General features: G+C 41.8%; 1 protein-coding gene across 2 annotated transcripts in view; it reads left to right on the plus strand.

Annotated features, from left to right (window-relative positions):
* Positions 1-25,543, plus strand: part of agap3 (ArfGAP with GTPase domain, ankyrin repeat and PH domain 3) — a 291,019-nt gene that overhangs the window by 154,197 nt on the left and 111,279 nt on the right. For both annotated transcript variants that reach the window (XM_060921058.1, XM_060921056.1), the window contains exons 7-9: positions 5,816-5,943; positions 7,979-8,137; positions 14,443-14,526. In XM_060921058.1, coding sequence (XP_060777041.1) covers positions 5,816-5,943; positions 7,979-8,137; positions 14,443-14,526 — 371 coding nt within the window. The remainder of the gene's footprint in view (positions 1-5,815; positions 5,944-7,978; positions 8,138-14,442; positions 14,527-25,543) is intronic.

Raw genomic sequence — 25,543 nt, forward strand, 5'->3', positions numbered from 1 at the left:
CTGCGCTTGAAATAATTAAAAGAAGGTATTTGATGTACACTCCAGAGCATACAGACCGAAGGCAGGCTCTAATCACTTACTTATTTCTCTATTTCCTGCTCTTCAGATGCGCTCGTCTGCAGTAATTAGCCAGCCGCAATCTTCTGGTGTCTCGTAACAGGAGAACGCTTATGCTGCAAATAATTCCTTCATTCTCGGTGCCTTGACTGTATTTTTATCCCAATCTCCTGTACTATTCCTGATTCTGAAATGGATGTCATTTGAGGTGCATGATAAATGAGCTTCTCAGGAAGAACATGTTTATTCATAATAATAATAATAACTCAAAAAAAAACCACCATAGGGTTTAAAGGCATGACATAACTGCAGAGAAAGACAAGAACTCTATCCATGTTTCTGCAGAGAACAGCTCAAATCGATGACAGTTCTAAAAAAAAATAAGTTATAATTGTTAATTACAGCAAATACTGTGTGGTGTGATGGAAGATCTGCATCTCCTGGAGTTTAATGGAGCTTTGTGTTGATATGCCGCAGTGTCCGGGTGGGATATGATGATGTGTGGGGTTAGTACCCCCTCTAGTGGCTGGACGTCTCATTGTCGTATTCTCCCCAGGGGTTGAGTAAAGATCCTCGATTGGGTCAACAATCATTTTGGTTGAAAATGAATACTCACAATATTCAGAATAAGACTACGTTCAGACTGCACCCTGAAACGACCCATATCCGATTTTTTTGCCCATATGCGACCTGTATCCGATTTGTTATTGACAATCTGAACGACACAGATCCGATTTTTTTCACATGCGACCCAGGCCGCTTGGATATGTGGCCCTAAATCCGATGCATATCTGATATTTTCACATGCGACTGCAGTCTGACCGGACAGGTCGCATTCATGCGACCTACACGTCATCAACAAGAGACAAACGTCACTTTTCTGCGTTGGCTAATCCCGCCTCTTTGGTGGAAAACAACAAAATTTGTACAGTTTTCAGAATTTAAATAGACTTTTATAGAATTGATCAAGCTAATGGTGGATTTGGTAGGGACCTGGATGTTGATCTGTTAGCCTGATTAAATAAAACAGTTTCTATAACTGATTTATAACTTAAACCATCCTGTATTACAAGATTATAAGATTGTTCTGGAAATTTCCAGTAATTTGACACCTTCGGTCTCATTAGTCTGCTGCCCACATTAATCAGATTATTGTGTGAGTTCCGCCGCCGCCACAAAAACCACATCGCCAGGTCTCGCCTCATCTCCATAGCAAACTGCACTGGTGTTTCTGCACCTTGAGCCAGCGCTGAGAGAAGTTGCAGAATTCAGCTGGCTATAAACAATCTAAATAAATATTTATAAAAATGTAGAAAAAGTTTATTAATATGACGAAATAAATATGTGCAAATTATTAAGCCTGAATTAAGAGTTTGGTAATACAGCAGCCGTATCCCAAATGACTGCCTACTGAAGCTCGAGTGCACTATATAGAGTTTAAAAATCCATTACTTCCTAGTAACATGTAGTGCACTTATATAGAAATTAGAGAGACATTTAGGAGTCAACCCTCGTTACCAGGCTACACGTTTTCATTTCAGTTCAGAAGCAAAAACACACACGAGACCTCACACTTTAACCAGATAATTAAACAAGCAAACAAAAAAAAATCATTAAACATGAAGAGTGCGCTTTTTTTTTGTTTACGTATTACGTAGATGTGCTTATTACGTGTCAATTTGCGCATGCGGGACACTTTTGGGTCGTTTTCCGTTCATATTGGAGATCGCATACAAGTCTCATATAATTGGTAATATGAACGGCCTAACAAAAAAATCGGATTTCACAACAAATCGGATATGGGTCGTTTCAGGTTGCAGTCTGAACGTAGTGTAAGACTTCAGGAAATATGCAATGTCTATTAATAAACTACTGATCGGAGTTCCCTCAGTAATACGATAACACGTGAATGTTATTATGGACAGTTTCATTCGCAAGATGGGTAGACTTTATTTTAATCTTTTTGCAATTCGGCAAAATTTAAAAGCAGCATCGCACAGGCAATCCTGTAATTCTGTTTGCCAGACAAAGCCTTAAAAACGTAGAAACGGGGACGTATTTCTCAGACCTGCAAATCAAACACTAGGCAGCTAGTTAACATGAGGTAACACGACCGCTGCATTCATGAATATTCCCAATATTCACTGCTAACACTAGCTTGACAGAATATCTCAGAAGATTTAAGCTTTATTTCTAAGCATTCATTCACTTTACCGCTAACCATAGCGGTTAGTCTGTTCACGTGCACGAACCTGGCAGAGGATCTGAGAGGATTTTGTGTGTTTTATTTATAATCTTCCTCAATATCACTAACCTGCTAACTAACATGCTAACCTGATGGAGTATCTCAGAGGCTTTAAGTTGCATAAATATTCATAATCTTCATGAGTAACATCAGTTAACATGACCAAATATCTAACAGGATTTTAAGTCACATTCATAAATATTCATCATTGTTACTCCTAGCACTAGCCAGCTAGCTAACATACGCTAACCTGATAGAATATCTGACAGGATTTTAAATCACATTCGTAAATATTCATCATTGTTACTCCTAACACTAGCCAGCTAGCTATTATGCGCTAACCTGATAGAATATCTGACAGGATTTTAAGTCACATTCGTAAATATTCATCATTGTTACTCCTAGCACTAGCCAGCTAGCTATTATGCGCTAACCTGATAGAATATCTGACAGGATTTTAAGTCACATTCGTAAATATTCATCATTGTTACTCCTAGCACTAGCCAGCTAGCTAACATACGCTAACCTGATAGAATATCTGACAGGATTTTAAATCACATTCGTAAATATTCATCATTGTTACTCCTAACACTAGCCAGCTAGCTATTATGCGCTAACCTGATAGAATATCTGACAGGATTTTAAGTCACATTCGTAAATATTCATCATTGTTACTCCTAACACTAGCCAGCTAGCTATTATGCGCTAACCTGATAGAATATCTGACAGGATTTTAAGTCACATTTGTAAATATTCATCATTGTTACTCCTAGCACTAGCCAGCTAGCTAACATACGCTAACCTGATAGAATATCTGACAGGATTTTAAGTCACATTTGTAAATATTCATCATTGTTACTCCTAGCACTAGCCAGCTAGCTAACATATGCTAACCTGATAGAATATCTGACAGGATTTTAAGTCACATTCGTAAATATTCATCATTGTTACTCCTAACACTAGCCAGCTAGCTATTATGCGCTAACCTGATAGAATATCTGACAGGATTTTAAGTCACATTTGTAAATATTCATCATTGTTACTCCTAGCACTAGCCAGCTAGCTAACATACGCTAACCTGATAGAATATCTGACAGGATTTTAAGTCACATTTGTAAATATTCATCATTGTTACTCCTAGCACTAGCCAGCTAGCTAACATACGCTAACCTGATAGAATATCTGACAGGATTTTAAGTCACATTCGTAAATATTCATCATTGTTACTCCTAGCACTAGCCAGCTAGCTAACATGCGCTAACCTGATAGAATATCTGACAGGATTTTAAATCACATTCGTAAATATTCATCATTGTTACTCCTAACACTAGCCAGCTAGCTAACATGCGCTAACCTGATAGAATATCTGACAGGATTTTAAGTCACATTTGTAAATATTCATCATTGTTACACCTAACACTAGCCAGCTAGCTAAAATGTGGTAACTAAGACCAAATATCTGACAGGATTTGAAGTCCAATTCATAAATATTCATCATTGTTACTGCTAACACTAGCCGGCTAGCTAACATGCACTAATCTGACAGAATATCTGATAGGATATTAAGTCACATTCGTAAAGATTCATCATTGTTACTACTAACACTAGGCAGCAAGCTAACACGCATAAATCTGACAGAATATCTGACAGGATTTTTAAGGAGATACGCAGAACCTTTATCTCATCTCATCTCATCTCATTATCTCTAGCCGCTTTATTTTTAAATACATTTCTGAGTGGATAGTATCTCCATCCTTGACTCTTGTATTCTGCATAAATGGGAATTAAAAATATATATTTTTGAGAGTTAAAATCAACCGCAAAGTTGGCGTTCGAGCTGCCCCGCTGAGCCAGTCAGCCCTGAGCGCGTGACGTCACAGCAGGAACCGGTTTTAAGGCCGAGGCCTTTTACAGCTATAGACCAAAGTCATATAAATAAAAATTTATGGTGAAAGTAAGAAATAACGTTACCGACTTGCTCAACTAAGACTGATTTGACTTCATTGATTGTGGGTTGACTCTCATTAAAACAGGATAGGTGTTATAACTTATGCAACATACATGTTCATGCATGCATTTTCACTGATAAAACGTAAAAGGCTTACCCGTCTGTGTTCTCGCTTCTTGAAGGCCGATCCTGTGGCCGATTGTTTTGAATCAGTCTGACTTTCAGTTGTTCGTTCAGTTCTCCGTTCATTCGCTTCTTCCACGTAAGGGCGAGATATTGCTGCTGAGGCGAGCATATCCAGCGGCGAAATCAGACGGCTGCTCCACTCATTCTCCATTTTCTCCATACTGAGTACTCCGCCATTACTGGTCAGCTCAGTCAATGACTAAAACCCGGGACAGAACGGAACGTCACCGGTTTTAGCAACAACCGCGGGGAGGTCACTGCCCAAGCGATAATATGTCCCGTCCCGTTCCGTCCTGGGTTTTAGCAACGACCTTCGGCTCACGCTCTGGGAAAACTGGTGCAACTGAACTTACTTTCCTTTTCTTGTCGATTTATTTTCCTTTAATTGTTGGTACTGCACCCTCTTTCAATACGGGCTTATAGCCAACGCTTCTCAACAGATCAGAGGTCTCGTACGAGTCTTCAGTAAAATGTGCAGATCAGAGGAGAGACCACTTTGTAGGTGCCCAACGTGCCCGTGAACTTCTCACAAAACGTGTCCAAATCTTTGCAGTTTGAACATTCTTGGGCCATGAATGCAACGTAAATCCACCTTCTGTCGTGTTGCTGCACCGGCCAGCAACACATCTGCGTGGCATGGCGATAAATTAGCTCAAAATGGAAGCTCGAAGTTGTCGTCGGTTCTGTGTTTTAGTATTGCGGAAATGGCGATGAGAGCGATAGACTTCCTTCTGTGATGTCACAGATGTCAAGGCCATTCACTCAGACCGCTACCGACATGAATTATTTTAATTGTAAAAATTACTATATTAGATTTATTGTTAACGCTTAAAACTATTCCTGTGCCATTCTTGAGGTCTCAAGGTGTTGAAAACAGAAAGTGAGGCCATGGCTCTGCGTATCTCCATTAAGTCCAATTCATATTCATCATTGTTACGAATAACATTCGCCAGCTTGCTAACACGCGGTAACCTGACATAATATTTTTGAGTATTTGTTGTATTCATAAATTACCATAATATTCACTGCTGACTTTTGCTGGCTCGCTACTATTTGCTAACCTGACAGAATATCTGAGAGGATTTAAGTCATATTTGAAAATATTCTTATCTTTAATGCTAACACTAGCCAGCTAGCTAACTTGTGTTAACCTGACAGGATGTCTCGGAGGATTTAAGTTGTATTCACTTCTGACGGTAAATTACTTCCTCTTTGCAACTTCTACTTTTACCGAGTGTATACCATAACAAGCACAACTTCACCAGTAAATTACTGGAGGAAAATGTTTGTGTTTTTCTATGAGTTTAGCCAGTTTGAGTGTTTTGCTTTTATTTTTTTGCGCACTGTGATAACATGCGTATCCACCTATGTGTCTGCAGTCGCTCAGAAGGTGGTGGCGCTGAGGAAGAAGCAGCAGTTGGCCATCGGGCCGTGCAAATCTCTGCCAAACTCGCCTAGCCACACGTCCGTGCCCGCTGCGGCCATTCCCTCCGTACACCTCAACCAGGTGAGCCCAAGCTCAACTCGAGCAGGGATCCAAGCAAAACATTTCAAACACACTCACCACGGCACGAGTTCTTATAGATCTTGTCATGTGTTCAGAACCGCATCTTGCGTAAGTATTATTCCTGCTTGAAGCTTTCCACGTTTTGTATATTGTTGTATCATTGGAATTTCATAAATCTGCCCAAAATAGCAAAAAATACTGGAGTGGTGGGAAAAAATCCGTATATTTTGAAAAATATGTACAAATAAAAAAACGTGAAGCATGGTGGTGGTGGTAGCTGTACTGAATAAGAGCCTCGTCTAAAAAACAGTAACGTGTGTGGAGCCAGTGGAAGGCTCCAAAGAGTAGTTTATGTTGGCTGTGTTGAGAAAAATATGCACTTTATTCTCGTGACAAGGTGAACTCTATCGACAGCCAACTCCAAATTATTGGCACCTTTTATAGTAATGTGCAGAAAAAGAAAAAACAAACAAACATGGACACAAAGGTTCAGATCAAAACTAAACAACTTGATATGCTGTTTTCCATTATTCCTTTGAAAAAGTTCTCATTTAAATGTTGTCTTCCAAAATTCCAAAAATATTGGCACCTATGAAAACAAGTTAAGCCTAGGTCACAACCGGACGTACGATTTTTTGGCCGTGCGATTTTTGGCGTTTCCCAAATCGCTGCGTTTTTTTTGTTCATGGAGAAAGACGCATGTTGGCCGTAAGTTTGTCTTGCAACCTGAAAAAACGTAAGCGCCCGTAGAGTTTGTTTGACATGACAAAGAACCTCTGCGGCCGGTTTACGGCTCGAAAATCAGCACGTCACACGCGCACCCTCCGTGCGTTTCTTGCGTTTTTTGCATGCAGACCGGCCGTAGGAGCATGTACGGCCGGTTGTGACTGAGGCTTTATACATGAGAAAAAAACGGACGTACGATTTTTTGGCCGTGCGATTTTTAGCGTTTCCCAAATCGCTGCGTTTTTTTTGTTCATGGAGAAAGACGCATGTTGGCCGTAAGTTTGTCTTGCAACCTGAAAAAACCGTAAGCGCCCGTAGAGTTTGTTTGACATGACAAAGAACCTCTGCGACCGGTCTACGGCTCGAAAATCAGCACGTCACACGCGCGCCCTCCGTGCGTTTCACGTGCGCCCTCCGTGCGTTTCTTGCGTTTTTTGCACGTAGACCGGCCGTAGGAGCACGTACGGCCGGTTGTGACCGAGGCTTGATGCATGAGAAAGATGTATCTTTTTTTGTTGTTTGTTTGTTTGTTTGTTTGTTTTATTGCTCCCGATCTCTAACGCCATTGTTGCCTTTCGTTTCATATTTTGTGTGAGAGGCAACAACACAATAGATCAGAAAGGTTTCACACATAAGACGATGAATATGAACGAGGGGCGTACTGTGAAATAACATTTTTCCAAAATCTGACGAGGTTGAAAGTTTTTGCGAGGACGAGGACATGTGACTACTCTGGTGATGAAGAGGTTAACACCTGGCTGTGGAGAGGTTTTACAAGATTGTATTATACATCTCCAAATATTTGTTTAAATCGGCATAAAATAGGTTGCGGAAATACAATGCTTCATAATGGTTGTATACGCTCTGTGGTTTGAATTGAAGAAGGCATCCTCGATCTAAAGGTGTCTCTAACTTTGTCAGAGATTACAGAAAGAGGCTCAGTTCTGTTATTCCCTCCTGCGGACAAAGTAACTACAGTCAATTTAAAAATACAATTTTCATCTCTCCTTTCTCCCTGTGTCTCTCAATCTCTGGCATTCTCATTCATTCACCCTGTTGATTTCTTTCTTCCTCCTGTTCACCCTTTTTCTCCTTCTCTATGTTGCTCACATTCTTCCTATGACCTCTTACTATTTCATGGTGTCTTCATTCCTGCGATTCTCTCTCTTTCTGTCTCACTTTCTCTGTGTCTGTTTCTCCATCTGTCTCCCCATCTGTCTTGCTCACTCTTTCTCCATGTCTCTGTCCTCTCCTCTTTCTGCGTCTCTCTCTCTCTCTCTCTCTCTCTCTCTCTCTCCCTCTCTCCCAGGCTGCTAACGGAGGGGGTGCGCCGTTCAGTGACTACTCCTCCTCAGTGCCCTCCACCCCCAGCATGGGGCAGCGGGAGATGCGTATCGAGACCATCGCTGCCTCAAACACACCCACGCCCATCCGCAAGCAGTCCAAACGCCGCTCCAACATCTTCACAGTAAGTATGAGGCAGCTGATGCAGAGCACCACACACTCGCACTACTGAGAGAGGGAGAGAGACAGACAGAAACGGAGAGAAAGAAAGAGAGAAAGAGAAAGACAGCAAGAGCGCCCTCTTAACTGCAGGCCTCCAAACAGCTCCGTCGCTCTACACCAGTCGCTGTTAGCCCTGACGTTCACGTCAAAATAACACGCTTCCAGTTTTTTATGTCAAGCGAAGCAGTTCCATGGAACTGTATTTTTAAACTGACATGAAACAAATGAAAGCAAAAATATTTAACTTACTGTTTTGTTCTAGCGGAGAGCAAAAATTAAACACGTCTGCACCGTAACTAAACTCACGAGCCAATCTGGAACGTCTACGATGCACACACAGTTTTAAAAATCAGGGTTCGTTCAGCGGCTTCTGAGATTCGCGTCATTTGATGACCTATTGACTCGTGACTTCCAGGCTTTGCAAAGTATTTGCCATTGTTAATCATGAATCCCTTTTTGGCGTCCTGTTTTGCTTTTTCGTTCGGCTGATTTTCACGAGGCATGATTTTCCCCCGTGCTTTCTGACCTAAAGTCGATTTCCAAGCGCTCGTCTAATCTGGTAAATAATCGTCACGTCGTTAAGAATTGAGATGACGATAAATTTTGAAAATGTCTTGGGTCAACAGGACGCTCGTTCGTTGGAATCCTGAAACGAAGCATGAGGGTTAAAAAAAAAAAGAGCGATGGCAGAGGGGCTGTTTGCAGATCTGCATTTCGAGGACGCTATACTTTGCGAACACCAGAGGGAGCCGCTCAGCTCAGTCTTACCAAAGCCCTCCTTGAAGCACATGCGAGAAACATTTTGCTCTAGAAAGCTATCATTTAACTAGCAGCAGTAAATCATAGCGACTGGACTTGTCTCATCTTGAAGTTTTATGTTCCTGAGTTTCCGGAAAGATCGAACGGTTATACGTAATTCGATAATTCCTCAGCGTGAGACAAAATTACAGACCAGTTCCTTTCTGCTGTAATAATTAATTAATTAATTCATAAGAAAGAAAAAAGACAGGGAATGACTGTTTATTTTTTTCTATAGCTGCTACAACATAGGTAATAAGAGGAACTATTTGTTTGATGGGCGTTCCATGTTATTCGATGCAACCCTGAATGAATAAAACGTACAAGTCGTTCTTTAATAAATGCAAAATTATAACCATAGACAAATCGCTGTGGTGTAAACGGAGTAAAACTCTTTGCAGCATGCTGCTATCGGAAAATAATCAATTCCTGGGTGTAACAGTCGCACGAACTGCGTCGTCATGACAACATGAAAGAAATGCCCAGATTTGCTGGTCAGCGTTTTGTTTAAACAGGTTTTATCAGCTGAAACAAACAAAAAAAACTTTCGTTTTAACTCGTTGCTGAAAAAGAATGATGACCAAACAAAGTACAATTGTCAACCTGACAGGTTAGTTACTCAGCAAAAGAAATAAAACAAACCAAAAAACACAGTATTCCTGCTTCTTTGCACTCTTTTTTTTGTGCGTTTATGATAAAAAAAAAAGAAACGTTCATGCAGATTGAGAAATGCAAAAGCACAATGTTGGTTTTACTGCACAAACCAGACTGTTTTGACTTTTTCCCCCCCCTTTCCCCTCCCCTTCGTTTGTCTGTATATTGTGTCGCACTAGCCCCAACCCTGAGTACCATTAGGTCTCGTTGGTGCCAATGTTGAGAAGCTACAAACCATTACAAGTTGAATCACTAGTACTGGGCTGGTGTCCAATGGAAAACCTTTTCTGATGGAAAAAGGCCCAAAGATGATGTCCCAAGTCCAGTTGCTTTGAATTACAACTGCTAGAAATCTTCAGACATTTTAGTAATTCAGAAAAGGCTAGAACTGATGATATGAAATGAGGAAAAGGGCAATTTTTTTTCTTGGATTTCCTTTATTTTCAATTCTCCGGAGCCCTTTTCTTTTTATATTAAACTGTTAACGATTTACCCAAAGGGAAAAGTTTCCTAGACACGTTGCATGCTGCAAGTTTTCTCTTTAAGAAAACGTCTTTCACTTTGCCCCGCCCCCCTCCCTCCTGCCACAGCGTCAAATCAACCAATCAACGCCAAGCCCCTCCCCCCACCCTTCTCTTCTCACTTTTAACAGACGTTCGCCTAGTGGGCTTTCTGCTGGAGGAAAAGACAGGGACACACTTTTGCTAGCACCCTGTTCATCCTCCAGTGTAACCAATCAAGACCAGCCCCAGTCCATTCAGGCCCAACTCCCCTCCCACCTGTCCTCCAATCAGAAGGCCCCTGGAGGATGATTGGCGGCTCTCGTGCTAGCTCCCCTGTCCTGTTTTCTCCCTCCCTCCCTTGATAGGTAGTGTCAAAGCCTGCGCCCATGGAGCCGAAGCACGCCACCTACCCCGTCTGGGTGCCCGAGTGGTCGAGTGAACGCAAGTTCCAACTCATGACCTTCTGAGGAGCAGCGGCATGGAGGGGGGGGAGGGAAAAAGGGATGTTGGGAGTGGAAAGAGGGGGGGGGGGAACAAGGGATGCAAGGTCTCCGACTTCAAGCGGCAAAAGATTCCAGCACAACTGGAGAAGAGATGCTCATACCACGCAAGAATCATGACCTCTGCATCGCTGGTGATCGCCATTTGGGAGTTTCCGCCAACAGGGATGACCAACCATTCTGTCAAACTACCTATCCATCCATCCATTTTCTTTTTGTACTTTTATTTTTATTACTGTTCTTTCACAGCTGCACTTAAAAGAGTGGCCTTATTAAGATCTCATACACTTTTTTTTTGTACTTATGACTGAAAAACAAATACGACGAGCTGTCAAAATCGATGCTCTTTTCTTTCGAAAGCAAAAGTTCTCAGCTGATATGTGTGTTGGATCGGTCCTGTTTCAAACTCTTGGGGGAAAAAAAAAAACCCAGGACAGAAAGATGAAAGACGCATGCCCTCGAGTACCTTTGCTATGTCTTTCAATTGGCAAATACGAGGACGTCACGGTTCATAATTCACATGGCGCTTAATGAATTGATAAAGTACCATAATTAATTTGGTACATAATTAATGACTGTGCTTCATTTGTTAAATTTTACAATGCAAAATTAACTACTGTCGTGTCATGTACTGTAATCATGGGATCTAATCATTTTTATTGGTTCATAATTAATTATGGTGCTTCGTCTAAGACGTAAATTGCGTTCTATAATTAATTACAGTACTGTGGCAGCATCTTGGTCCTCCACCCAGGTTTTGGCACCAACGTAGAAGGTGTGTATGTGTGTGTGTGTGTCTGAAGAAGGCGACTCATTAGGAAGTGTGTTGATTAGCATGAGTGCTTTTGAGTGTGCGTCCCAGAAACTGGAAGAAACTCAATCCAAACGGAGAGGAAAAACAATCACACAGGTGAGAACAATCACTGGTCCAGAGCTGAAGCTTGGCCACGCCCCTACTGCCACAAGTACATAATAAATTATAGTATTTTATTTACAGCGCGTAATTTGACCTTCAAGAACTCGTGTGCATTCGAGTGCAGCTATTTAACACCGGCGTCAATCAAATTTTTTTTTTTTCTCCAATGGCGTGTCAGACCTCGACCTAGAAGCAAAGGGAAGCGGATTGATTTTGAAGCGACCACGCTAAATTATATCCATTTTTTCCTCCCCACAAATATTAGCATTCCATGTTCCGTCCCTCCATCTTGTGCGAAAGAGTGTGTGATGTGATGTGAGTTTTGTGCCACTAGATGTCAGCAAAGGACACCTATAGTCACTCAGTGCTTCCATGGTACTTAAGGAACCGCCACCAATACGTTCCTCATTGGTACGACGTCATTTAGGTGTGAAAGTACAGAGGTGGAAAGGGGAAAGGGGTTCTCATCCTTTTTTTTTTCCATTTGTTTCATGTGAAACCACCTTGTCATTTCACTTCTTGAGCCAGTTCTCGCTGCTCATCATGACATATTTTTCATGGTTTGATCCTTCATATTTTCCCCTTCCAGGCCTTAAACGAGAAAAAAAAAAAAACAACAAGAAAGGACTGGAAGACGGGGACTTGATCTGTCCCGTGAGTGTCGACCTGTCACTATTTGCAGTCTCTTTTCCACTCTCCCGCAACAAAAAGGGCTCCTTTTGCAGAACCCTTTGAAGGGCCCTTCTGTGTCGGTGTGACAACTAAATTTTCTTCAGCAGCTCTCACACACACACACACACACACACACACACACACACACACGTACACGCATACAGCACACACACAAGCATGCTGCTTTACCCTTAGTGTCCTTCTCCCCGTCTCCTGCTCCCAGTGCACTGTGGGTAATGCATCATGGCTTTCTTGGACATGTCCCACGCCAGCCAGTTCAAGACTCTTAAACTTTAAATGTACGAACTTCATTAATTCGCATCGAACTGATTTGGCTTGAGGCCCCTCCCCTTTCCGCGTATTCAACTGCTTTCTCATTTTCTCCTCGGACGCTTTTTAACCCCCAACAAGGACTGAACTCATGACATCACGATGCCTTTTTTGCCACAAGCAAGGACTCTAAAAGACGTGCCAAGATACTATCTGTTTGTTTTGCGTTTCCTTCTCTTCTTCTTCTTCTTTTTTCCCCTGCTTTCTCTATTCTTTTCTTTTCAGATCGGTTTCATCTTGTCTCGTTTGCAAAGTAGACGATGTGGGTGGGTAATGCAATATGATTGAGAATGGATAGGGGGAAAATTTTCACACTCCTCTTTTGGATGCTGGTGACAGTTGTCTTGGAAAGCGAACGCTTTGCTTTTTGCTTTTTTTTTTTTTTTTTTAAACGGCTTGAAGAAGTCGTGCATCCGAACTCAAATCCAACCAAATGTAATGCCAACTGTGATCAATGAGGCATTACGGGGGGTTTTTTTTCTCTTTTTTTCTTTTTCCTTTCCTTCACACTTTGTTCACATGCTCTGAAAGCTGGAGTGTGAAAAAAAATCTTATGAAGGCCTTCATAAAACAAAGCGTAGAGATTAAAATCTAAGAAATAAAATGGTGTGGATTGCACTGATTTGTATGAATGTAGTGTCTAACTGAGTCTTTTTTTAATTATATTTATTCTTTTCTTTTTTTTTTTATTAACTGTTTGCTCAGAAAGCTGTGGAAGGATAAACTGTTACAGTCATTTCTATGACCATGATAATAACAGATGAAAAAAAAATTATAGACTGCCGTATATCTTGTATGGAAATTTATTTACCAATGGTACTCAATAGAAAGTATATTCTATAGATATATGAGTATATCTATTAAAGAAAAAAAGAAAAAAAAACAGCGCCTCTGTCGTCCTCGTCGGAACTGCACCGTGTGGTTCGGCCTGCCGATTCTTTCCAAGTGAACCTGTGACTTGATTTGTATGGTGTCTGTACATAAATAAATATCTATAAAATTAAAAAAAATCAATAAAATTTTCAAAATTAACGATCGTGTTGCGTGTGTGCTTGGATTCTTGTTTCTATTTTGAGATTTCCATTTTGTGAATGAGCGTCTTTCATCTCGTTTGTCTGGTGTGTGGGTGTGTGAAGACTCATAACGTGTGTACGTCATAGAAAATTTTTTTTAATCACTTATTTTTATTTTCTGGGGAGTTTGTGCATTCTTGGTATTTTGGGGATAACAATGAAAAATATTTAACCTGCTTCCTAACACTTCCCCCATTTCCAGGGACGTCTGGAGGATCCAACACGAAAACATTTCAGTTTTTTTTCCTCGTGTTGATGCTCTAATTTTCTAAACAGTACATTTTTTTCATTGTCTAACCCTAACCTTGTTACTTCCATGATTGTTTGTTTTTGAAAGTTGCAAGCAGAGTTTTAGGGCTGTTTCCAGGGAGACGCCGTTTGAGGACAAGTCGAGTAAATTAATTTTTTTTGAATTATTCTTATTGAATTTATTGATGAACATGTCTCTCTGATTTGTTAATGACGACGGTGAGAATCTAATAGGTGCCAAAACTTTTAGGGAAAAAGGTGTTTGTGTGTATATAATTGGTGTGTGTGTGTGTGTGTGTGTTTCCTGTCTGTGTGTAGTTTGTGTATTTCTATAATGCACGCTCAGTGTGCTGCTGTCTGTTACGCTGTTTGGCTTGAGCGCTCTTTTTCTTTTTTTTTTGTTCCTTTTTCTTTCAAAAAAAAATTTTTTTTGCGCAACATTTTTTGCCCCCTCTTTCATCCACACACCCCATCACTCACACTCGCGCACACATTACACCTACCACTTTCACGTCCACGACTTGTAGTGGGTTTTTGTGTTGCACTGATCGACTCGTTTTGTTTCTTTGCAGTCGCGGAAAGCCAGCGAGCAGGCAAAGAGCGCTGAGTGTAAAACAGACAGCATAGGCAGTGGGAGGGCCATTCCCATCAAACAGGTGAGTGCACTTCACCTCACACACCTCGTACCGCATGCCGGTGAGTAACGCACTCGCCACTCAACACAGGAAAAACAAAAACACCTTTCGTCCACCTTTCGTTTTATTCTAAACGCAGCCAGTCAAAATGATATGGAGGGTTTAGAAAATTCACATTACTCATTTCATATGAAACATTACTCAGAGGTTTCTTTCCTCGTTCCCAACATTCTTTCTTTCTGTCTGCCTTTCTTCTCGCCAGGCAAAAAAAAAAAAAATCAGTCATGACCTCTGACATTTGCAATTATGTGGAAGTGTTAACGAAGAGCTAATGTGTAAAGTGCATGTGTGTTTTTCATGTAAATTTGAATATACTTGCAAGCAGCGATCTGCAGAGTCAAAGCAGCCAGTTTAAAAACATCAGGTACAAATTCAAGATCAAATTGAAATTCTGCAAAATTATATTTCGATGTTTGTAATGTAGAAATGAGTTTTAATTGAAAAGCTTAACTTTTCATGGCAACTGGATGGTAGAACAGCGTCAGACTATAAGGAGTCAGGAGTTTCTTGGGAGCCATGAGATGGTGGTATGGTGTCAGTTTATGAGGAATCAGGAGTTTTTGGGTGGCAATTTGCTGGTAGTAGAGTGCCAGATTACAAGGAGTCAAGAGTTCCTCGGGGGCCACCAGATGATAGTACAGTGTCAGATTACAAGGAGTCAAGAGTTTCTTGGTGGCCAGTGGATGGTAGTCCAGTGTCAGATTACAACGAGTCAAGAGTTTCTTGGTGGCCAGTGGATGGTAGTCCAGTGTCAGATTACAAGGAGTCAAGAGTTTCTTGGTGGCCAGTGGATGGTAGTCCAGTGACAGATTACAACGAGTCAAGAGTTTCTTGGTGGCCAGTGGATGGTAGTCCAGTGTCAGATTACAACGAGTCAAGAGTTTCTTGGTGGCCAGTGGATGGTAGTCCAGTGTCAGATTACAACGAGTCAAGAGTTTCTTGGTGGCCAGTGGATGGTAGTCCAGTGTCAGATTACAACGAGTCAAGAGTTTCTTGGTGGCCAGTGGATGGTAGTCCAGTGTCAGATTACAACGAGTCAAGAGTTTCTTGGTGGCCAGTGGATGGTAGTCCAGTGTCAGATTACAACGAGTCAAGAGTTTCTTGGTGGCCAGTGGATGGTAGTCCAGTGTCAGATTACAAGGAGTCAAGAGTTTCTTGGTGGCCAGTGGATGGTAGTCCAGTGTCAGATTACAACGAGTCAAGAGTCTTGGTGGCCAGTGGATGGTAGTCCAGTGTCAGATTACAACGAGTCAAGAGTTTCTTGGTGGCCAGTGGATGGTAGTCCAGTGACAGATTACAATGAGTCACAAGTTTCTTGGTGGCCACTGGATGGTAGAACAGTGTCAGATGAGGAGACACAAGTTCTTCGGGGGCCACTGGATGGTCGTACATGGTCAGATTACCATATGTCATGAGTGCCTTAGTGGCCACCAGATGGTAGTACAGTATCAGATCACAAGGATTCACAAGTTTCTTGCTGGCCAGTGGATGGAAGTCCAGTGTCAGATTACAAGGAGTCAACAATTTCTTGGTGGCCACTGGATGGGAGTACAGTGTCAGATTACATGGAGTCAGGATTTTCTTGGTGGCCAATGGATGGTAGTACAGTGTCAGATTACAAGGATTCCCGAATTTTTTACTGGCCATGAGATGGTCGTTTGGTGTGAGTTTACGAGGAGTCAAGAGTTTCTTGGTGGCTACTGAATGGTAGTACAGTGTCAGATTACGAGGAGTCAGGAGTTCTTCGGGAGCCACTGGATGGTAGTACAGTGTCGTATTATCAAGAGTCACGAGTAGTCATGGTAGTATGGTGTCAGTTTATGAGGAGTTAGGAGTTTTTTGGTGGCGGCTTGAAGTACAGTGTCAGATTACGAGGAGTCACGGGTTCCTTGGGGTCCACTGGATGGTCGTACAGTGTCAGATTACAAGGAGTCACAAGGTTCTTTGTGGTCACTGGATGGTAGTCCAGTGTCAGGTTATGAGTAGTTATATGTTTCTTTGTGGTCATTACATGGCGGTAAAGTGCCAATTTACCAGGAGTCATGAGTTTTTCAGTGGTCATTAGATAGTAGTCAGGTGTCAGATTACGAGGAGTCACAAGTTCTTCGGGGGCCACTGGATGGCAGTACAGTGTCAGATTACAAGGAGTCACGAATTCCTTGGTGGCCACTGGTTGGTAGAACAATGTCAGATTACAAGGTGTCTTGGCCACAGGATGGTAGTACAGTGTCAGATTTAGGAGTCAGGAGTTCCTGAAACTGCAACACAGCTGTTTCAAGACAAGTGCAGAGTTTATCATCAGGGAAGGAGATAAACATGTGGCACTGAAGCACCTGGCAGGTGCAACACGTCCTGATTGAGGCTTTAAAGGGGCCCTTTAGCACAACATTCTCAGATTTAAAAAAAAAAAAAGCATCCACATTACTGACAAACTCACACATCACACACAATGTGGGTTCTTGCTCCATAACAGGGAAAATTAAAAGGAACTGACTAGCTGCTTATTTTACAGTAAACCAGTAAACATTCTTTAATAAACAGCTGGGATTTCAAGTTTAAAATTTGAACCATGATGTCATAAAGAAAGCCATAAACAGTGGAAAATTCAAGGAAAATTTAAATTTTTGGTATTTTACCATCTTTCAGTGTCTGTACATGGACAAGAGCTCCGCCCAAGATGAGAGATACGTATTTATTGCTTTTACCTGTGAGTGTATAGCTGCTTTAAAAAGTTCTGTTCACGTTAGCACTAACATTAGCAAAGTATCTCCCATGTAATTTGTTGGAATTGCCAGTAAAGTGGTTATATCTTCCTCAGACCATTAATTCACCATCGGGATATTAATTTTGATGGTTTTTTTTTTTCAACGATAATTTTCAAAATCACACTTGAATTGCTTGGGGTGTTGCTATGGCAACAAAATTACATTGCAGCCAAGCCTGTGACATTACCGCACTTTGATTTCAGACCAGCATCGACTGACGGAGCTGCCCCAGATTTGGGCTTTTGTAGTGGATAAGTGGAGAACGGCTCAAGATTACAAACTCGAACCAGCACTGGCACCTTCGGAGAAAATGGAGCTCTTACGATGTGGCTTTATCGCTGACAGTGTGGCCGACCGCCATGAAAATGAAATAAACATCTCCTGACAGGAAACTTCACCATCTCACCAATCACGCACGATGTTAAATAATGCTTGATTACCCTCTGCTTCGAATACGTGGCGTGTCTGCCATAGACATCCCTGTGAATGAAAAACCCAAATAGAAGGAGCAATTGTTTTATTCAAAAAAAAAAAAAAAAGGAAAGGTTCTGGACAGATGACCATAGAGATGTCAGTCACAGTCATCACACGATGTTAATCATCTGTACACTGCTGTAAAAGCGTTATACTACTGAAAGGAGGTCAGAAGTTCTTCCCACCGCTTACCCCAGGCCTTTTCCCTGCCACTGTATATCAATTACACTCATCCTTTCAAGATAATCCCTCTTAAGACGTGTCATTGTACGCGGTGGGACTGCATTGAGCCGCCGGAGAAAGAGAGATGAGGGAGAGAAAGAGAGAAGGTGGTCATGGTGGGACACCTTTCAATGGGCCTGATTGCTCGGCCAGTCAAATGCACAATCGGGAAGATCAAAGTGCCAATGGGACTATAATTGCCTCCCACTGGGCAAATTACACACTTTGGGCTAAATCCTCCCTCCCCTCCCCCTTTCCCCCAAACTCACCACACACATCCATGTGTAAAAATGGTAAATAAGGCCAACAAAGCTCAGGGGCGACACGGAAAAGCTGTCAACACTGAGCTTTTGTGCTTATCACCAGTAAGAGCCCAGCTCTCCTCCCCTCTCTCCTCCTCTCTCCTTCGCTCTCCCGGTCTCACTCTCCTGACAGGATGTAGACACTTTTTATTTGGGCCATAAGAGAAGAAAAGTGGACTCTCCGCGTTCTTTACCACCTGTTTCGCGAACAACAGACGTAAATCGAGACCAAGAGCAAAACGTCAACAAATATGAGTATGAATGAATACGTGAAAAGAATTTGTGGAATTATCTCGAGAAGTCTGACAGATCTCACTTCTGAAAGCCATGAACAATAACATGCACGTTAACATTAAAGCTAGACCGCCTTTCAGATTTTTCAAGTGTAGGTCATTAAAAGAATTTTCCCCAACACCCAGTTATTTTTGTTTCGTGGACCGAATTCGAATCACAGACTAACAATTTTTTTCAAATAGAACAATTCACGAATTGTGGCCCTAAATTCTCCGCTATTTTTTCCTGCTTCACCATGACCCTATACAAGATACTATGTCATGCATTACATCACGTGGTGGGCTTTCCCCGTTTGCGCAAGGCATTGTGGGATACAACTTTGAAACAGGAGAGAAAAATGGAGGACGTGAGTGTGTGAATGAAACGTGAACGACTGACGACAGTATCGGAAAGAAAGCGAGAAGAAAAGACGTTACGTTCTATACGAAGGAAAGGAAACGCAGGACCAAACTAATAAATATCGGCGCTCAGCGAGCACCTCGGTGCGATCAGCTGTTCGTTTAGCGACAGAATGATGATAAACCTGTGCGTACACACACGCACACACGGATTTCCTTTGTCTGCTTGACGGCGCCAAACAAGCGATTTCATGCACATTATTTGCTTTACCAGAGCTTTTTATTTATTTATTTATTTTTATTTTCTTTCTTTTTCTATTTTCATTTATTTATTTATTTATTTATTTATTTTCTGTGTGTTTGTGTAGTTTGATGTTTGTTTGAGTGTTTTGTCCGCCGGTTGTGGTGTAGCTCCAGACCCAGTTTTGGGCGTTGGTTCCCTCCAGGCCTTGGTTCGCCGTGGGTGATGCCTGCGCTCCCAGCTGTGGACTGCAGTGAGCCTCTTGCTCATTTTACATCGTGGTTGTCCAGCGCTCTGTGCTTTAAAGCTTGGCGTGATGTTCCGAGCGATGTTGCTCGGTGGTGTCGCAGCGGCTGTGCAGGTGGTTTGGGACACACCAGCGCTCTGCGTGGCGGAGCTTCTCTGCACGCTTTGTGGATCCATGGCGTGGTGTTCTGAGCGATGTTGCTGACGGCGTCACGGCGGCGGTGCTGGAGATGTGGGACTTGTTTTCGTGCGCCTTTTGGTGGAACTGTGGCTGCTACACCACGGGAATTACATCCTGACCCCTACTCGGTGGACTTTTTACTTTTTATTTTTTTTATTTTTTATTATTATTATTTATTATTATTTTTATTTTATTATTATTATTTTTATTTATTTATTTTTTTCCTTGTTTATAATTGTAAAGCGTCCTTGGGTTTCTTGAAAGGCGCGATATAAATTTAACTTATTATTATTATTATTATTATTATTATTATTATTTAATCCCCTCAAATTAAATAACTTCGTAGCCACAGAATGGCCTGATATTTTGTGAGACATTACAGAAATAAACATACATCACAATGACCACATTTCAGACTGAACTAAATTTCACCGATTTTATGACATCAAAAGGCCGTCGAGCTTTTTTTTTGGGGGGGGGCTTTTTTTTCACCTTTTTATTGGATAGGACAGTGCAGAGACAGGAAACGAGCGGGAGAGAGAGATGGGGAGAGATCGGGAAATGACCTCGGGTCAGAACCGAACCCGGGTCCCTGGATTCATGGTATGGCGCCTGAGCCACGACGCCCCAAAAGGCCGTCTAGCTTTAATGATGTTTATCATTATCATAACATGTCGTTGTACTAAAAAAAAAAAATGCTGTGACAGGCATTTGCTTTCTCAGGCAACAGAAGTTTGTAGAAATACATCAGGGATTTCAATATATTATAATCAACTCTACTTTATGAAACAAAGTTTGTTTGATTGATGTTCCCGTCAAGAACTGACCTGCCTGACTTTTCCATCACAAAAACACAACAGACAGAATTTACAGACGGGTCGTTTACATCATCGATGTGCCTCAGAAGCTTTCCCCAGTCAACCTCATCCAAATCCATCAGAAATGAGCCAATGTGCCATCATTTCACATGATATCAATCATTACATCGCTTGATCCTGATCTTTGAGTATTTACAATTAATTGTGTCCCATTTCGACTGGATAAAATACTCAAACCATGTGCCAGCGACACAGTGGTGTAGTGGTTAGCGCTGTCGCCTCACAGCAAGAAGGTCCGGGTTCGAGCCCCGTGGCCGGCGAGGGCCTTTCTGTGCGGAGTTTGCATGTTCTCCCCGTGTCCGCGTGCGGGTGCTCCGGTTTCCCCCACAGTCCAAAGACATGCAGGTTAGGTTAACTGGTGACTCTAAATTGAGCGTAGGTGTGAATGTGAGTGTGAATGGTTGTCTGTGTCTATGTGTCAGCCCTGTGATGACCTGGCGACTTGTCCAGGGTGTACCCCGCCTTTCGCCCGTAGTCAGCTGGGATAGGCTCCAGCTCGCCTGCGACCCTGTAGAACAGGATAAAGCGGCTAGAGATAATGAGATGAGATGAATAAAGTGTAGACACTTTGCACTCTTCGTAACAGTAGGGGCGGAGCAAAATACTTTACATTTGTTTTGGATTTTTATCCCCCGCTGGCCGAAAGGCCCCAAGGGGGATTATGTCGTGGCAATGTCCGTTTGTTCGTCCATCCGTCCCGGGAAAGATGCTCACCTTCTGAAATCAACTCCTCTCACAATTTTTGGAGGAATTTCTCGAAACTTGGCAAAAGGCCTTGTTATATGTCAGTACTATACATATTGTAATTTCATTAAAAATTCGGTCGCATTTTACCAGTTACAGCTCTTGATTAACAACCTTGTACTTTGACAATTTCATGAAGGTGTGCTTGTCTTCTGAAATCAAGTCCTCTCACAATTTTTGGAGGAATTTCATGAAGCTTGGCAGAAGACCTTGTTATATGACGGTAATACGCATATTGCGATTTAATTTTGTTTGTGAAAATTTTCCCACAGTTTTGACCCTTGATTAAATAACTTGTACTTTGACAATTTCATGAGGGTGTACGCTCTTCTGAAATCGACTCCTCTCACAATTTATGGAGGAATTTCACCAAACTTGGCAAAAGGCTTTGTTATATGACCGTTATACGCAGATTGAAATTGCGTTTAATTTGGGCAAATTTTCCCAGAGTTACGCCCTCGATTATTAACAAACTTGTACTTTGGCAATTTCATCAAGGTGTGCTCGCTTTCTGAAATCGACTCCTCTCACAATTTATGGAGGAATTTCACCAAACTTGGCAAAAGGCTTTGTTATATGACCGTTATACGCAGATTGAAATTGCGTTTAATTTGGGCAAATTTTCCCAGAGTTTCGCCCTTGATTATTAACAAACTTGTACTTTGGCAATTTCATCAAGGTGTGCTTGCTTTCTGAAATCAACTCCTCTCACAATTTATGGAGGAATTTCACCAAACTTGGCAAAAGGCTTTGTTATATGACCGTTATACGCAGATTGAAATTGCGTTTCATTTGGGCAAATTTTCCCAGAGTTTCGCCCTTGATTATTAACAAACTTGTACTTTGGCAATTTCATCAAGGTGTGCTCGCTTTCTGAAATCAACTCCTCTCACAATTTGTGGAGGAATTTCACCAAACTTGGCAAAAGGCTTTGTTATATGACCGTTATACGCAGATTGAAATTGCGTTTAATTTGGGCAAATTTTCCCAGAGTTACGCCCTTGATTATTAACAAACTTGTACTTTGGCAATTTCATCAAGGTGTGCTCGCTTTCTGAAATCAACTCCTCTCACAATTTTTATCCCCTGCTGGCTGAGAGGCCTGAAGGGGGATGATGTCGTGGCGATGTCCGTCTGTCCGTCTGTCCCAGGAAGGGTGCTCACCTTCTGAAATCAACTCCTCTCACAATATTTGGAGGAATTTTGCGAAACTTGACAGGATTCTTTGTTATATGTCGGTAATATGCATATTGCAATTTCGTTCAGTTCAGTCGCATTTTACCAGAGTTCTGGCCGAGTTGCCAGCAGGGGATATTGTGCTCCCAGAGCGCTCTTGTCATAATGTGACGTGATTAAGAAACACCTTATCAACAGGGAAAGAAGTAAACATGTGGCACTGAAACATCTGGCAGGTGCAGTGTGCATAATAACATCATTTCAAGTTCTTCCTGAAATGTTAAACAAGTGTGAAAAGAAATCACGATACTGGCGTTGTGTCAGAAAACATCATTCAATTCATCCTGATATCGATTTTATCGCGTCGTATCATAAATTGCACCTTTTTAACGATCGCATGAAATAAGTCGTTGAATTCAGTGACAAATCACTTCTCTTGTTATTGATGTGCTGTAATGACACATCTCCTGCAAAATGTCGGGGGGGGAAAAATATCAAACGTTAATCCAGCACTACACCTGATATGAGCAGACTCCGGAGAAAGCTAACGTAGCCGCGATGGTTGTATTCTTCAGACTGTGTGGTATTTAGCATTAAATGTGTCGGGAGGTCAGGAGAAGAATGGAGAGATCAGTGGAAGTGTGTGATGTGAGGATTAGGTGTGATTGTGTGATAAACACCCTAATGGCCGGTTGACCCTGGGTCGACTCCTAATGAGCAGTTCCTGTGAGTCGACCCCCTTCCTAGCCTGTGAAAACAGCTAACACACACACACACACAGGCCCAGACCTCTCACTTGAAGTGTTAAACAGCACATCAAATCTGCCCCTAATCCCCCCTGATTAGCCCTTGGACCCCCCTCAGGCTCGCGGCCTTGCTTTGTTTGTCCTGGTGAGCCGAGAGGGAGATAAGGGAACAATCCAGGGGCTTTGAAGAAGCTCGGATCACACAGGCTAATCCTGAGCTCGCAAAGGTCTACTCGAGTTCAGCGCCGCCACCGCAGGCTCATGCATACAGACGGGGACTCGACACAAATAGGATTTCGGATTAAGCTTTTCTTTTGGATTGAACTCAGGGGATTGATATGTGCCTGAGTAAGAGGGGCAGTCGAGGTGTCGCTAATGGTGCAAATAATAATAATAGACAAGAACACAAGAAAGCATAAAAATAGTTTGAAACGCAAAAGTAAAGAGGAAATCATCTCATCTCATTATCTGTAGCCGCTTTATCCTGTTCTACAGGGTCGCAGGCAAGCTGGAGCCTATCCCAGCTGACTACGGGCGAAAGGCGGGGTACACCCTGGACAAGTCGCCAGATCATCACAGGGCTGACACATAGACACACAACCATTCACACTCACACCTACGCTCAATTTAGAGTCACCAGTTAACCTAACCTGCATGTCTTTGGGGGAAACCGGAGCACCCGGAGGAAACCCACGCAGACAACATGCAAACTCCGCACAGAAAGGCCCTCGCCGGCCACGGGGCTCGAACCCAGACTTTCTTGCTGTGAGGCGACAGCGCTAAACACTACACCACCGTGCCGGCCAGAGGAAATCATAAATATACAAAAATAACCAGAATAATTCGTTAAAACAGAGGTTGGAAGATTAAAAAAAAGCTCATAAAATGGAAGAAATCATCAAAGTCTGAACATTGAAATGAAAGAAGAAAATTGAAATCGAAGAAATCATTCAAGCGCAGAATGAATAGCAAGAAGCAAGGCAGAAGAAATCGTGCATTTTATTTCATACCATTTTTTTCGTAATTTTAAAGCTAGCTTGGGTGTAAGAAAGGCGCTATAAGTTGAACTTATTATTATTATTATATAAAACAGAGATTGATGTGAAAAAAATAAGAAGAATCAATCATAAAATAGAGTTTGAACGAAAACAAGTGAAATGGAATCGATTATAAAAATAGTTTGAAGGAAAAAAATTGTAATCGAATAAATAATTCTTTGAATGCTTTCTGAAATCGTGTCCTGAAGTCGACTTAATTAGTCATAAATACGTGTCATTTTCTCGAACAGATAAAATCCTCAAGAGGCCAAACAGTCAGCCTTTAATCCTCACACTTATTACCAGACCACGAGCCGTGGAAGAAACGTTTTGTTTTATTTAATTCCCTCGGCGGAATTGAACACCAAATCTCAAATATAACTTTTTTTTTTTTCAAAAATATATTCACCAGGCTTGTAGTACTTGAGTCTGACTCGTGCCCTAATTTTAAGGATTTGTGACTCAACTCAGACTTGAGCACGTCCTGCATTCAGACTCGTAAATTGGAGACGAGGACTCGGAATTTTTCTTTTTTTACATGCTATAATTGTTAGGGTTTTGCTGGGATTCGAACCTGGTTCGTTGGTGTGATAATCCAGCAAACCCCCACTAGGCCACCAGGGGGATGACTCAATTGCAGAGGCGTGAGGCGGAAGTCGAAAAAGTATCAAAAGGTTTATTTATACTATATACACTATATACAATCCAGGGCAAAACAAAAAAACAAAAAAAACCAAAGATTATAATCCAACACTGGGAAGACAAAGGGAAAAATAAAATATCCAAAAGTTCAAAGTCCAAAAAGGAAAAGGCAAAAATGCAAAAGCTCAGAAGATCCAAAAACACAGTCACTACTAAATCCAAAAGAAAAGCAAAGTGCAAAACAAAGAACACAGTACAGAGGAAACTGGAGATAAACATAACTGAACTCAGGGGGTATAAATACACAAACTAAATTGAACACAGGTGAAGATAATCAGGACTAAACAGGCAATTAACACAAACACAAAACACAGGAACAGTGGCGGCCTCTAGAGGCCAAAATAAACATAACACGAAAAGGAAATAACAGCGGCCTCTAGAGGCCAAAACAGTCATAGTCCTAACAATAATAATTTTGCACAAGATATTCATATTTATATCTATGTTAACTTTTATACTAATTTCGTGCAAGAGTGTCACAACTGTGCGCCTTGGTGCGTGCATCAGATAGACTCTCGAGCGCGTTCCGGACAGCGCGGACTCTTGCGCGTGCCATCAACGACTTGCACCTGTACAGGATTAAGGTGCGATCAGCGCACCGATATAAAAACTGTGAAAACATACTTACCTTG

The sequence above is a fragment of the Neoarius graeffei genome, chromosome 5 (genome assembly GCF_027579695.1).
Source record: "Neoarius graeffei isolate fNeoGra1 chromosome 5, fNeoGra1.pri, whole genome shotgun sequence".
NCBI classification, from domain to species: domain Eukaryota; kingdom Metazoa; phylum Chordata; class Actinopteri; order Siluriformes; family Ariidae; genus Neoarius; species Neoarius graeffei.